The sequence below is a fragment of the Entelurus aequoreus genome, linkage group LG07 (genome assembly GCF_033978785.1).
Source record: "Entelurus aequoreus isolate RoL-2023_Sb linkage group LG07, RoL_Eaeq_v1.1, whole genome shotgun sequence".
Classification (NCBI taxonomy): Eukaryota; Metazoa; Chordata; class Actinopteri; order Syngnathiformes; family Syngnathidae; genus Entelurus; species Entelurus aequoreus.
The window spans coordinates 4,336,419-4,350,779 of NC_084737.1; the positions used below are offsets into that span (position 1 = coordinate 4,336,419).

Consider the following 14,361-nt stretch of genomic DNA (forward strand, 5'->3'; position numbering starts at 1 on the left):
GTAAGTGTCTATATTAGCCTACTATCAAAATGACTTCAAAAGTCTTATAATGAAGGCAACACATGATGTAAGTGTCTATATTAGCTATATTAGCCTACTATCAAAATGACTTTAAAAGTCTTATATAAGTGTTATAATGAAGACAACACATGATGTAAGTGTCTATATTAGCCTACTATCAAAATGACTTTAAAAGTCTTATATAAGTGTTATAATGAAGACAACACATGATGTAAGTGTCTATATTAGCTATATTAGCCTACTATCAAAATGACTTTAAAAGTCTTATATAAGTGTTATAATGAAGACAACACATGACGTAAGTGTCTATATTAGCTATATTAGCCTACTATCAAAATGACTTTAAAAGTCTTATATAAGTGTTATAATGAAGACAACACATGATGTAAGTGTCTATATTAGCTATATTAGCCTACTATCAAAATGACTTTAAAAGTCTTATATAAGTGTTATAATGAAGGCAACACATGATGTAAGTGTCTATATTAGCTATATTAGCCTACTATCAAAATGACTTTAAAAGTCTTATATAAGTGTTATAATGAAGGCAACACATGATGTAAGTGTCTATATTAGCCTACTATCAAAATGACTTTAAAAGTCTTATATGAGTGTTATAATGAAGGCAACACATGATGTAAGTGTCTATATTAGCTATATTAGCCTACTATCAAAATGACTTTAAAAGTCTTATATAAGTGTTATAATGAAGGCAACACATGATGTAAGTGTCTATATTAGCTATATTAGCCTACTATTAAAATGACTATGTGTTGCCGGCTGACACAAATCTTCGTTGACAAAATGTTGAAATGTAATATTTATTCTACACATTTTTACAACATTGTAAAACATTAGTAAAACTTCTCAGAAGGTGAGATAAGTCCTGGTAATGACTGACTTGGAATGAGCAAAGGTGTAGATGTGTGTGTCCAAGTTCAAGGAAATGTCTTCTAATGGATTTATTACAGTCTTTGCAAGCTGGGTAACATTTGCTGTGGTCTGGAACAACATGGTAACGTTTGCTGTGGTCTGCAACAACATGGTAACGTTTGCTGAGGTCTGGAACAACATGGCACATCAGACATGCAGCCAATATTACACACAGATAATGTGTCATGAGGCATGTAAATCTAAATGAAACACACAGAGGACATAAGTCAAGTCAATTAAAGGAACTCAAATATAGCTACAGACGAGGCATAATGATGCAATATGTACATACAGCTAGCCTAAATAGCATGTTAGCATGGACTAGCTTGCAGTCATGCACTGACCAATCATGTCTGATTAACACGCCAACAAGTCAACAACAAAGCTCACATTTGTGCATTCATGCACAGTATAAAACGTTTGGTGGACAAAATGAGACAAAGAAGGAGTGGCATAAAACACCTCTTTCTGTGGCAGCGTCGGAGAAAGTTGCACATGTACACAAACTATGTTGAGTTCAAGGACCGCCAATATTATTAGGACAAAACGGAGCTGTCCAAATACTGTCTTGAGTGGCATATTTATTATAAGGAGTGGCTTTTGGAACCATTAGGAGGGTTTGTGTCATGTTGTCCTCCTACACAAACCATAGGAAAACTAAATATATATTTTTACCCCATCTTTTTCTGTTTTCTTACATTTTTTAAAAAGCTCTAGGGAGCCACCAGGGCGGCGCTAAAGAGCCACACGCAGCTCTGACCCCCCCGGCCTAGACTGACAGATGAAAGGATGCAGGGCTAGTTTGGTCCTTTTCACCTTCTAAATTACTATTAAAAATGACAAACTGCAGTTTTGGTAGAAATGTTGTGTGAATGCTGAAGAGCTAAAGGCCAACTGAAATGCTAAGAGTCGTAGCACTGGCCAGATAGCGTCAAGCAACAAATATATGACCAAGAAGCTAACATGCTAACAATAGCATGCTTACATTTATCTTAGTGAAAAAGATGTGGCACTCGGTCACAAAACCGTTGAAAGAAAAGGTGCCAGGAGCTTCGTCAGGTCCTGCTTCCTCTCCGCTTTGTAGATCTCGGGTCAAGACAAGATCTTCCTGTGGATCACAATACATCAAAGAAACCGACACCTCCATGTCGCTTCCCATCCTACACAGTTGAGTTTTACAAGCCTTTTGCTTGGTAAGATCAAAGACAGCTTTTGTCCTCTCGCCAGGAACTCATGGAAAAGTTTTGTGATAACTTAGATACCCGTATGTGGGCTCTGTACCGAGGATGTCGTTGTGGCTTGTACAGCCCTTTGAGACACTTGTGATTTAGGGCTATATAAATAAACATTGATTGATTGATACAATTATTCTGACAAAGAATAAGAAGAAACCCAGAGAGAGAATGTTTGGTTAGTTGGCTTGCTGTACGGGAACAGATTACTAGGTTCTGGCTCGGGATAGCAGGTTGTGCAGGCTTATGAAGGGAGCTCCTCTGATCAGTGACAGGTGCGTTGATTGCAGCTGCTTGCTGCTTGCTGCAGCCGGACTGGCGCACACCAGCTCGGGCTGTGACAGTGTGCCTGTAAACAAGCTAGCATGCTAACATTAGAACGCTAAGGATTGTGCTAACGTTGGTCAAGCGGCTGGAGAAAAACAAATCAAACACAGGATTTCATCTTTTGAAAATATTTATTGAACAATGTCCAGAATAAATGTGCTTGGTTGCACTTTGCCACGTGATTGGTGGACTGCGGACTTTGTCTCTGCCTTCAAGTCCGCTAGCACAACTAGAAAATGAGCACAACTTGTGGCGGCGAGTGTTTGGTCTTTGACTTGCTGAACGCAAACTTGACTAATGGACAAAGAAATGTTTTGCATGGCGAGTTAGCAATCGTGAGGATGGCGGCTTCCCAGCGCAGGATGACACCACGCGGACACAGGACACGCCTTCCCTGTCGCCGCCGCATCCTCGAACAATCAAGGAGCTGTCCTGGTAGAATGAAGGAGCTGTCCTGGTAGAATGAAGGATCTGTCCTGGTAGAATGAAGGATATGTCCTGGTAGAATGAAGGATCTGTCCTGGTAGAATGAAGGATCTGTCCTGGTAGAATGAAGGAGCTGTCCTGGTAGAATGAAGGAGCTGTCCTGGTAGAATGAAGGAGCTGTCCTGGTAGAATGAAGGATCTGTCCTGGTAGAATGAAGGAACTGTCCTGGTAGAATGAAGGAGCTGTCCTGGTAGAATGAAGGATCTGTCCTGGTAGAATGAAGGATCTGTCCTGGTAGAATGAAGGATCTGTCCTGGTAGAATGAAGGATCTGTCCTGGTAGAATGAAGGAGCTGTCCTGGTAGAATGAAGGATCTGTCCTGGTAGAATGAAGGATCTGTCCTGGTAGAATGAAGGATCTGTCCTGGTAGAATGAAGGATCTGTCCTGGTAGAATGAAGGATCTGTCCTGGTAGAATGAAGGATCTGTCCTGGTAGAATGAAGGATCTGTCCTGGTAGAATGAAGGAGCTGTCCTGGTAGAATGAAGGATCTGTCCTGGTAGAATGAAGGATCTGTCCTGGTAGAATGAAGGATCTGTCCTGGTAGAATGAAGGATCTGTCCTGGTAGAATGAAGGATCTGTCCAAGCGTGCAGCAGAGAGGTGAGGACTGTTGCCACCAGCACTTTAATGGCCGCCCACGCTGCGTTTCTGCCCGCTCATCCAATCTACGGCGATGAAGGTGACGCTCATGGTCATGAAGATGAAGCCCAGAGCGGTGAAGCAGGCGGCCTGACGAGGAGGACGACAACAAACAGGAGAAGAAATGAATGTGGCTCACAATCCTTCTGGAAGACTTCTCTTTTCCTTTTTCATGCATTCTTAGTCGTAAATAAAGGCTAGCAAAAGTCAGCTAACGATGGAGTCAATGCAAGTCGCTCTAAAAAACCTCCATCAACAATTTCTCCACATGCTGTTCATTTGTGCTTTTCTCACACACAATTTATGTCATTCCATTTTTGGCATTTGAATTCTGTAAACGGAACTTTTTTGCGTCAAATTATATTTACAATTACGTTGAAAACAAATTTGTTAGCTAAATTTGTCTTTTAAGATTTAGTGTAAAAGTGAAGTGTAAAACAATTCAGTATTTAAAAATCCAGTGTAGAAAAATTCCGTGTACAGTAAAACATTCAATGTAGAAAAATTCAGTGTAAAAAAAAAATGTATTGTAGAAAATTTTGTGTAAAAAATGTAGTATTTAAAAATCCAGTGTATAAATTTTAGTGTTTAAAAATTCAGTGTAAAAAAAAAACAGTGTTGAAAAATTCTGTGTATAAAAATTCCATGTACAGTATAAAATTCAGTGTAAAAAAAATGGAGTGTAGAAAATTTAGTGTAAAAATTTCAGTATTTAAAAATCCAGTGTATAAAAATTCTGTGTAATAAAATCAGTGTTGAAAAATGTAGTGTACAAAAATTCAGTGTAAGAAATGTTTAAAATTTCAGTGTAAAAAAAATCAGTGTATAAAAATTCAGTGTTTAAAAATTCAGTGTAAAAAATTAAGTATTTAAAAATCCAGTGTATAAGAACTCAGTGGAAAAAAAATCATTTTTTAAAAACTCAGTGTCTAAAAATTCAGTGTAAAAAAACTCTGTGTATAAAAGTTCAGTGTAAAAAATTCAGTATTTAAAAATCCAGTGTATAAAAATTCAGTGTAAAAAATGTTGTTTAAAAATTCAGTGTACAAAAATTCAGAGTTTAAAAATTCAGTGTATAAAAGTTCTGTGTAGAAAATTTCAGTGTAAAAAAAATTTAGTGTAGAAAAATGCAGTGTTTTAAAATTTTGTGTAAAAAAATCAGTATTTAAAAATTCAGTGTATAAAAATTCAGTTTAAAAATTCAGTGTAAAAAATTTTAGTGTTTAAAAATTCAGTGTAAAAAAAAAACTGTTGAAAAATTCTGTGTATAAAAATGCCATGTACAGTATAAAATTCAGTGTAGAATAATTCAGTGTAAAAAAAAATGGAGTAGAAAATTTACTGTAAAAAATTCAGTATTTAAAAATCCAGTGTATAAAAATTCTGTGTAATAAAATCAGTGTTGAAAAATTTAGTGTACAAAAATTCAGTGTAAGAAATGTTGTTTAAAATTTCAGTGTAAAAAAATCAGTGTATAAAAATTCAGTGTTTAAAAATTCAGTGTAAAAAATTAAGTATTTAAAAATCCAGTGTATAAGAACTCAGTGGGAAAAAAATCATTTTTTAAAAATTCAGAGTTTAAAAATTCAGAGTTTAAAAATTCAGTGTATAAAAATTCTGTGTAGAAAATTTCAGTGTAAAAAAAATTTAGTGTAGAAAAATGCAGTGTTTTAAAATTTTGTGTAGAAAATTTTGTGTAAAAAATTCAGTATTTAAATTCAGTGTATAAAAATTCAGTTTAAAAATTCAGTGTAAAAAATTAAGTATTTAAAAATCCAGTGTATAAGAACTCAGTGGAAAAAAAATGATTTTTTAAAAACTCAGTGTCTAAAAATTCAGTGTGAAAAATTCAGTATTTAAAAATCCAGTGTATAAAAATTCAGTGTAAAAAATGTTGTTTAAAAATTCAGTGTACAAAAATTCAGAGTTTAAAAATTCAGAGTTTAAAAATTCAGTGTATAAAAATTCAGTGTAGAAAATTTCAGTGTAAAAAAAATTTAGTGTAGAAAAATGCAGTGTTTTAAAATTTTGTGTAGAAAATTTTGTGTAAAAAATTCAGTATTTAAACATTCAGTGTATAAAAATTCAGTTTAAAAATTCAGTGTAAAAATTAAGTATTTAAAAATCCAGTGTATAAGAACTCAGTGGAAAAAAAATCATTTTTTAAAAACTCAGTGTCTAAAAATTCAGTGTAAAAAATTCAGTATTTAAAAATCCAGTGTATAAAAATTCAGTGTAAAAAATGTTGTTTAAAAATTCAGTGTACAAAAATTCAGAGTTTAAAAATTCAGTGTATAAAAATTCTGTGTAGAAAATTCCGTGTAAAAAAAATTTAGTGTAGAAAAATGCAGTGTTTTAAAATTTTGTGTAGAAAATTTTGTGTAAAAAATTCAGTATTTAAACATTCAGTGTATAAAAATTCAGTTTAAAAATTCAGTGTATAAAAATTCAGTTTAAAAATTCAGTGTAAAAAATTAAGTATTTAAAAATCCAGTGTATAAGAACTCAGTGGGAAAAAAAATCATTTTTTAAAAACTCTGTCTAAAAATTCAGTGTAAAAAAACTCTGTGTATAAAAGTTCAGTGTAAAAAATTCAGTATTTAAAAATCCAGTGTATAAAAATTCAGTGTAAAAAATGTTTAAAAATTCAGTGTACAAAAATTCAGAGTTTAAAAATTCAGTGTATAAAAATTCTGTGTAGAAAATTTCAGTGTAAAAAAAATTTAGTGTAGAAAAATGCAGTGTTTTAAAATTTTGTGTAAAAAAATCAGTATTTAAAAATTCAGTGTAAAAAATTTTAGTGTTTAAAAATTCAGTGTAAAAAAAAAACAGTGTTGAAAAATTCTCTGTATAAAAATTCCATGTACAGTATAAAATTCAGTGTAGAATACTTCAGTGTAAAAAAAAAATGGAGTAGAAAATTTAGTGTAAAAAATTCAGTATTTAAAAATCCAGTGTATAAAAATTCTGTGTAATAAAATCAGTGTTGAAAAATTTAGTGTACAAAAATTCAGTGTAAGAAATGTTGTTTAAAATTTCAGTGTAAAAAAATCAGTGTATAAAAATTCAGTGTTTAAAAATTCAGTGTAAATAATTAAGTATTTAAAAATCCAGTGTATAAGAACTCAGTGGAAAAAAATCATTTTTTAAAAACTCAGTGTCTAAAAATGTTGTTTTAAAATTCAGTGTACAAAAATTCAGAGTTTAAAAATTCAGAGTTTAAAAATTCAGTGTATAAAAATTCTGTGTAGAAAATTTCAGTGTAAAAAAAATTTAGTGTAGAAAAATGCAGTGTTTTAAAATTTTGTGTAGAAAATTTTGTGTAAAAAATTCAGTATTTAAACATTCAGTGTATAAAAATTCAGTTTAAAAATTCAGTGTAAAAAATTAAGTATTTAAAAATCCAGTGTATAAGAACTCAGTGGAAAAAAAAACATTTTTTAAAAACTCAGTGTCTAAAAATTCAGTGTAAAAAAAATCAGTATTTAAAAATCCAGTGTATAAAAATTCAGTGTAAAAAATGTTGTTTAAAAATTCAGTGTACAAAAATTCAAAAATTCAGAGTTTAAAAATTCTGTGAAGAAAATTTCAGTGTAAAAAAAATTTAGTGTAGAAAAATACAGTGTTTTAAAATTTTGTGTAAAAAATTCAGTATTTAAACATTCAGTGTATAAAAATTCAGTTTAAAAATTCAGTGTAAAAAAATTTAGTGTTTAAAAATTCAGTGTAAAAAAATCAGTGTTGAAAAAAATTCAGTGAATGGTATAAAAGTCAGTGTAGAATAATTCAGTGTAAAAAAAAATTGTGTAGATGATGGTGCATAAGTGTTGTTGTGTGACATGATGATGGTGCATAAGTGTTGTTGTGTGACGTGATGATGGTGCATAAGTGTTGTTGTGTGACGTGATGATGGTGCATAAGTGTTGTTGTGTGACATGATGATGGTGCATAAGTGTTGTTGTGTGACATGATGATGTGCATAAGTGTTGTTGTGTGACATGATGATGGTGCATAAGTGTTGTTGTGTGACATGATGATGGTGCATAAGTGTTGTTGTGTGACATGATGATGGTGCATAAGTGTTGTTGTGTGACATGATGATGTGCATAAGTGTTGTTGTGTGACATGATGATGGTGCATAAGTGTTGTTGTGCAGGAGAAGAAGTGCACCTGGATCTTTGGTCTTGAGTTGAGGGGTTCTTGTTCAGTGGGGATGATGCGGATGTAGAAGAGTCCAGGCAGGATGAAGATCAGACTGGGAGCAGTTGTGGCCCCTGAACACACACACACACACACACACACACACACACACACACACACACACACACACACACACACACACACACACACACACACACACACACACACACACACACAAACACACACACACACACACACACACACACACACGCACACAGATTTATTATTCCAATATGTTGATGTTTTAAAGCTAACTTCTATTTAGCACTTTCTTCCTGTTCAAAAAGTTTAAGACGGGGGTGTCCTAACTTTTTCCACTGAGGGCCAAACTGAAAAATGAAAGCATGCGGCGGCCATTTTGATATTTTTCATTTTCTAAACCAATAGAATATATTAATTTGTATTGAACATTTAGGGCTCCCCTCAAGTTTGGTCCCAAGGACCTGAAAGTGTCTCTGTCATAAAAATGTTTAAAAAAAAAAAAATTTATTCACTTTTTATTATTCAACAAAATATGTACAAACCCCACAAGCAGTGAAGTTGTCAGGTTGTGTAAATGGTAAATAAAAAGAGAATACAACAAATCCTTTTCAACTTATATTCAATTGAATAGACTGCAAAGACAAGATATTTCATGTTCACACTGACAAACTTTCTTATTTTTGGCAAATAATCATGAAGTTAGAATGTAATGGCAGCAACACATGTCAAAAAAGGCATTTTTACCAGTGTGTTACATGGCCTTTCCTTTGAACAACACTCAGTAAAGGTTTGGGAAGTGAGGAGACACATTTTTGAAGTGGAATTCTTTCCCACTGCAAAAAAATAACAAAGTTTACCAATTCCAATGTTAAATATCTTGTCTTTGCAGTCTATTCATTGAATATAAGTTGAAAAGTATTTGTTGTATTCTCTTGTTCTTGACACAACTTCACTGATTATGGATAATGACATTGGTGAAAATGGGCCTCACTTTGTCTGCTCCATAATGTACAGTATGTGTTGAGGTGTACATGAAAGTGATACCATAATGTACAGTATGTGTTGAGGTGTACGTGAAAGTGATACCATAATGTACAGTATGTGTTGAGGTGTACGTGAAAGTGATACCATAATGTACAGTATGTGTTGAGGTGTACGTGAAAGTGATACCATAATGAGGTGTACGTGAAAGTGATACCAGTGATGCCGAAGATGTCTCTGATGTTGGGGACGAGGATGACCAGCATGTTGACGGTGAACAAGAGGCACAAGGCGATGATGATGTGCCTCAGCCAGTGAAAAGGTCTCCCAGGGAACAGGAGCTGCTGCAGCGCACGGCGGATCTGATGGAAATAGACACGTACAGTAAGCAGGATTTATTTTGGTTTATTGAAGTACAGTACGTCTTTTTCACTCAACATGGAAGCTGCTAACAGTACTTTGTTGTTGCTGATGTATGCTAACATACTAAAGTTAATTTAAAAATACATTTTCAACCTCCCCACCTTGTCAAAAATCTCCCTAAACTTCTCCCATTTGTTTGTGCTGCATACATTTTTGTCTATTATAGTTCTTATGTTATTAATGTGTTATTATTCATAACTAGTAGTGATGTAAGAAAAAAAAAATTGATTTTCAAATGAATTCTTATTTGTAACGAGTCCGAGTTGGAAAAATAAGCAAATAAATAAAACATTAATTAAAAAAAATAAAATATATATACAGTATATACATATATATATATGTACAGTACAGGCCAAAAGTTTGGACACACCTTCTCATTTAAAGGCTGTTGCTATAGTTATTATCAATTGTGCTGAAGTTGTACTTTTCTATCCGTGCAAAGGGACAACTTGCAATCTTGGATTGCGAGTCGTCTCGTATCAGTGTTTGTGTCCAGACCCGGCCTGCTGACTGCCAAGGGCGAACATCGAGTACCTTGACGCAGACAAAGCAGAGACAGGGCGATATCACGAGTGTCAGCACATTTCCATTTCTGAATAATCATATATTGTGTCTAACTGGGCTGCTGAAAGGACCCCCCTTCCTTCAGAGGCAGCCTCAGTGATGTAACCAGGGACCTCCCAAATAAATAGAGGAGCACGTGGGCTGTGCCTTAGAGCGTAGGTTGGAACTGGAGCTGAGTGTACAGCCCAATACGTCTCTCCTCATGAGCCAAATTGAACTCTGTCTCTGCATGATTCCTTGCTTCTTGTCTGTTTAATAGATGTCATCAGTGTTTGAACTGGACAAACAAAAAATGGTGAAATAACTGAAAACGTGTTTTATATTCTACTTTCTTCAAAATAGCCACCCTTTGCTCTGATTACCGCTTTGCACACTCTTGGCATTCTCTCCATGAGCTTCAAGCACACCCGTGAAGTGAAAAGCATTCCGGGTGACTACCTCTTGAAGCTCATGGAGAGAATGCCAAGAGTGTGCAAAGCGGTAATCCGAGCAAAGGGTGGCTATTTTGAAGGTGCTAGAATATAAAACATGTTTTCAGTTGTTTTTTTTAACTCCACATGTGTTCATTCGTAGTTGTGATGTGACAATCTACAATGTAAATAGTCATGGAAATGAAGATTGAGTGAGGAGAAGGTGTGTCCAAACTTATTAATAACATCAAAGCTATAATAAATAACATGACAAAATATAATAACCAAAGAAATGGGACATGTTTGTTGCCAAGGTGAGGAGGGCAGATGTGCAGTATTTTACAATCATGACAATGTGGAAACATTTTTCCTCATTTTTTTGCAAATTGAGGAGGAATCAAACAAGAAAGTGTTGACAGCATTTGTGATGAAGATGAAAAGTGAGCTGAGGTGAATCATGGAGATGTTCCTCCAGCTTCATTGGAGTCCACCTCTGGTCAAGTCAGAGGGTTGGACACGATGAGGGAAGGCACTTGATCCCACACTTGACGCTGGATGGCAGAACACAAAGCAAGAATGAAGTCCAAAGAATGGTCTGTAGACCTCCGAGACAGGATGGTCTCAAGGCACAAATCTGGGGAAGGGTACTGAAAAATATCTGCGTGGTCTCCATCATCCGTACATGGAAGAAGTGTGGAACCACCAGGCTGTCTAAACTGGCTGATGGAGGGACAAGGTGACCAAGACCATGGTCAGCATTCCTCTGTGGAGAGAGGAGAACTTTCCAGAAGGACAATCCACCAACCAGACCTGTATGGTAGAGTGGCCAAGAATAACTACAAGAATAACTTGGTCATTTTATGTCAAAAAGATGGTCATTTTATGAGAATCATGTAGATATTCTACAACAAAAAGGTTAGAACTTGGTGGTTTTACGGCAAAAAAAAGCTTGTAATTTTAAGAGAATACCACTGTCGATTTGACAAAAAAGGTCATCATTTTACACAATAAAAAGTAGTAATTTTACGTGAATAAAATAGTAGTTTTATGTAAAAAGTTTGTAATTTTACCAGAATATATTGGTAGCTTTACACCAAAAAGGTTGCGATTCTGCAAGAATAACTTGGTCATTTTATGTCAAAAAGATGGTCATTTTATGATAATAATGTCGATATTCTACATCAAAAAGGTTGGAACTTGGTAGTTTTATAGCAAAAAAGTTTGTAATTTTAGGAGAATACCACTGTCGATTTGACAAAAAAAGGTCATAATTTTACATAATAAAAGGTAGTAATTTAACGTGAATAAAGTGGTAGTTTTATGTATAAAGTTCGTAATTTTACCAGAATATAGTGGTAGTTTTACACCAAAAAGGTTGCGATTCTGCAAGAATAACTTGGTCATTTCATGTCAAAAAGATGGTCATTTTAATGAGAATCATGTAGATATTCTACATCAAAAAGGTTGGAACTTGGTAGTTTTATAGCATAAATGCGTGTAATTTTAAGAGAATACCACTGTCGATTTGACAAAAAAGGTCATAATTTTACATAATAAAAGGTAGTAAGTTAACGTGAATAAAGTGGTAGTTTTATGTAAAAAGTTTGTAATTTTACCAGAATATATTGGTAGTTTTACACCAAAAAGGTTGCGATTCTGCAAGAATAACTTGGTCATTTTATGTCAAAAAGATGGTCATTTTATGAGAATCATGTAGATATTCTACAACAAAAAGGTTAGAACTCTGTGGTTTTACGGCAAAAAAAGCTTGTAATTTTAGGAGAATACCACTGTCAATTTGACAAAAAAGGTCATAATTTTACACAATAAAAAGTAGTAATTTAACGAGAATAAAGTGGTAGTTTTATTTATAAAGTTCGTAATTTTACCAGAATATAGTGGTAGTTTTACACCAGAAAGGTTTGCGATTCTACAAGAATAACTTGGTCATTTTATGTCAAAAAGATGGTAATTTTATGAGAATCATGTAGATAATCTACATGAAAAAGGTTAGAACTTGGTAGTTTTACAGCATAAATGCGTGTAATTTTAAGAGAATACCACTGTCAATTTGACAAAAAAGGTCATAATTTTACACAATAAAAAGTAGTAATTTTACGTGAATAAAATAGTAGTTTTATGTAAAAAGTTTGTAATATTACCAGAAAATATTGGTCGTTTTACACCAAAAAGGTAGCGATTCTGCAAGAATAACTTGGTCATTTTATGTCAAAAAGATGGTCATTTTATGATAATAATGTAGATATTCTACATGAAAAAGGTTGGAACTTGGTAGTTTTATAGCAAAAAAGTTTGTAATTTTAGGAGAATACCACTGACGATTTGACAAAAAAGGTCATAATTTTACATAATAAAAGGTAGTAATTTAACATGAATAAAGTGGTAGTTTTATTTATAAAGTTTGTAATTTTACCAGAATATATTGGTAGTTTTACACCAAAAAGGTTGCGATTCTACAAGAATAACTTGGTCATTTCATGTCAAAAAGATGGTCATTTTATGATAATAATGTCGATATTCTACATCAAGAAGGTTGGAACTTGGTAGTTTTATAGCAAAAAAGTTTGTAATTTTAGGAGAATACCACTGTCGATTTGACAAAAAAGGTCATAATTTTACATAATAAAAGGTAGTAATTTAACATGAATAAAGTGGTAGTTTTATTTATAAAGTTCGTAATTTTACCAGAATATATTGGTAGTTTTACACCAGAAAGGTTGCGATTCTACGAGAATAACTTGGTCATTTTATGTCAAAAAGATGGTCATTTTATGAGAATCATGTAGATATTCTACATGAAAAAGGTTAGAACTCTGTGGTTTTACGGCAAAAAAAGCTTGTAATTTTAGGAGAATACCACTGTCGATTTGACAAAAAAGGTCATAATTTTACACAATAAAAAGTAGTAATTTTACGTGAATAAAATAGTAGTTTAATGTAAAAAGTTTGTAATTTTACCAGAATATACACCAAAAAGGTTGCGATTCTACAAGAATAACTTGGTCATTTTATGTCAAAAAGATGGTCATTTTATGATAATAATGTCGATATTCTACATGAAAAAGGTTAGAACTTGGTGGTTTTACAGCATAAATGCGTGTAATTTTAGGAGAATACCACTGTCGATTTGACAAAAAAGGTCATAATTTTACACAATAAAAGGTAGTAAGATAGTAAGGTTTTACCCTTTAACATCGTTTTTAATCATATTTATTTTTTATATTGTCTCTGTATTGGTTTTCTATTAATTTATTCTTTGTTTTTATTCAGTCATTGGTGTAGCATAATATTGTTTTTAATATTGTTTTTAATATCGTTTTTAATATTGTTTTTAATATTGTTTTTAACATGGCTGTGCAGCACTTTGGAAACATTCTTGTTGTGTAAATGTGCTATATAAATAAAGTGGATTGGATTGGATTGAGTAATAAAGTGGTACTTTTATGTAAAAAGTTTGTAATTTTACCGGAATACAGTGGTAGTTTTACACCAAAAAAGTGAGATTGTACAAGAATAACTTGGTCATTTTATGTCCAAAAGGTGGTAATTGTACGACAAAATGTGGTCATTTGACATCAAAAAGGTTGTTATTTTGCAAGAATAATGTCGTTATTTTACGTCAAAAATTTGAACATTTTACGAGAAAAATGTAGTCATTTTAAAATAATTTTTTTTGTCCGTCTCTTAGTAAAAAAGTTTGCGCCTGAAAGACTCTCAGACCGCAAGAAACTAAATTCTCTGGTGTGACGAGACAAAGATTGAAGTCTTTGGTGTGAATGTCATGTTTGGAGGAAAGCAGGCACCGCTCATCACCAAGAATGGTGGTGGCAGCATCATGATGTGGGGGTGGTTTTCTGGGAGACGAGTCAGGATAGAGGGAAAGATGAATGCAGCAATGTGCAGAGACATCCTGGATGAAAACCAGCACTTTTGGAGCTTGAGAGGTGCTGCGAAGAGGAACTGCCCAAAGACGGGTGTGCCAAGCTTGTGGTGTGGTATTGAAAAAGCCTTGAGGCTGTAATCGCTGCCAAAGGTGCATCAACTAAGTATTGATCCAAGACTTATTTTGTACGTGAGATTTTTGCAAACATTTTGTAAAAAACGTTTTCACATTGTCTCTCATGTGTATAATTTTGAGGA

General features: G+C 33.5%; 1 protein-coding gene across 4 annotated transcripts in view; it reads right to left on the reverse strand.

Annotated features, from left to right (window-relative positions):
- Positions 1-3,323: 3,323 nt before the first annotated feature.
- Positions 3,324-14,361, reverse strand: part of LOC133653298 (sodium-coupled neutral amino acid transporter 3-like) — a 55,580-nt gene continuing 44,542 nt past the window's right edge. For 3 of the 4 annotated variants that reach the window (XM_062052437.1, XM_062052438.1, XM_062052439.1), the window contains exons 14-16: positions 9,021-9,165; positions 7,811-7,914; positions 3,324-3,730 (exon numbers count right to left, since the gene is read on the reverse strand). In XM_062052437.1, the coding sequence (XP_061908421.1) occupies positions 3,626-3,730; positions 7,811-7,914; positions 9,021-9,165 (354 nt within the window). In that variant the 3' untranslated portion in view covers positions 3,324-3,625. Of the gene's footprint in view, positions 3,731-7,810; positions 7,915-9,020; positions 9,166-10,308; positions 11,011-14,361 lie in introns of those variants that run through there. The other variant, XM_062052440.1, reaches the window with a different exon arrangement.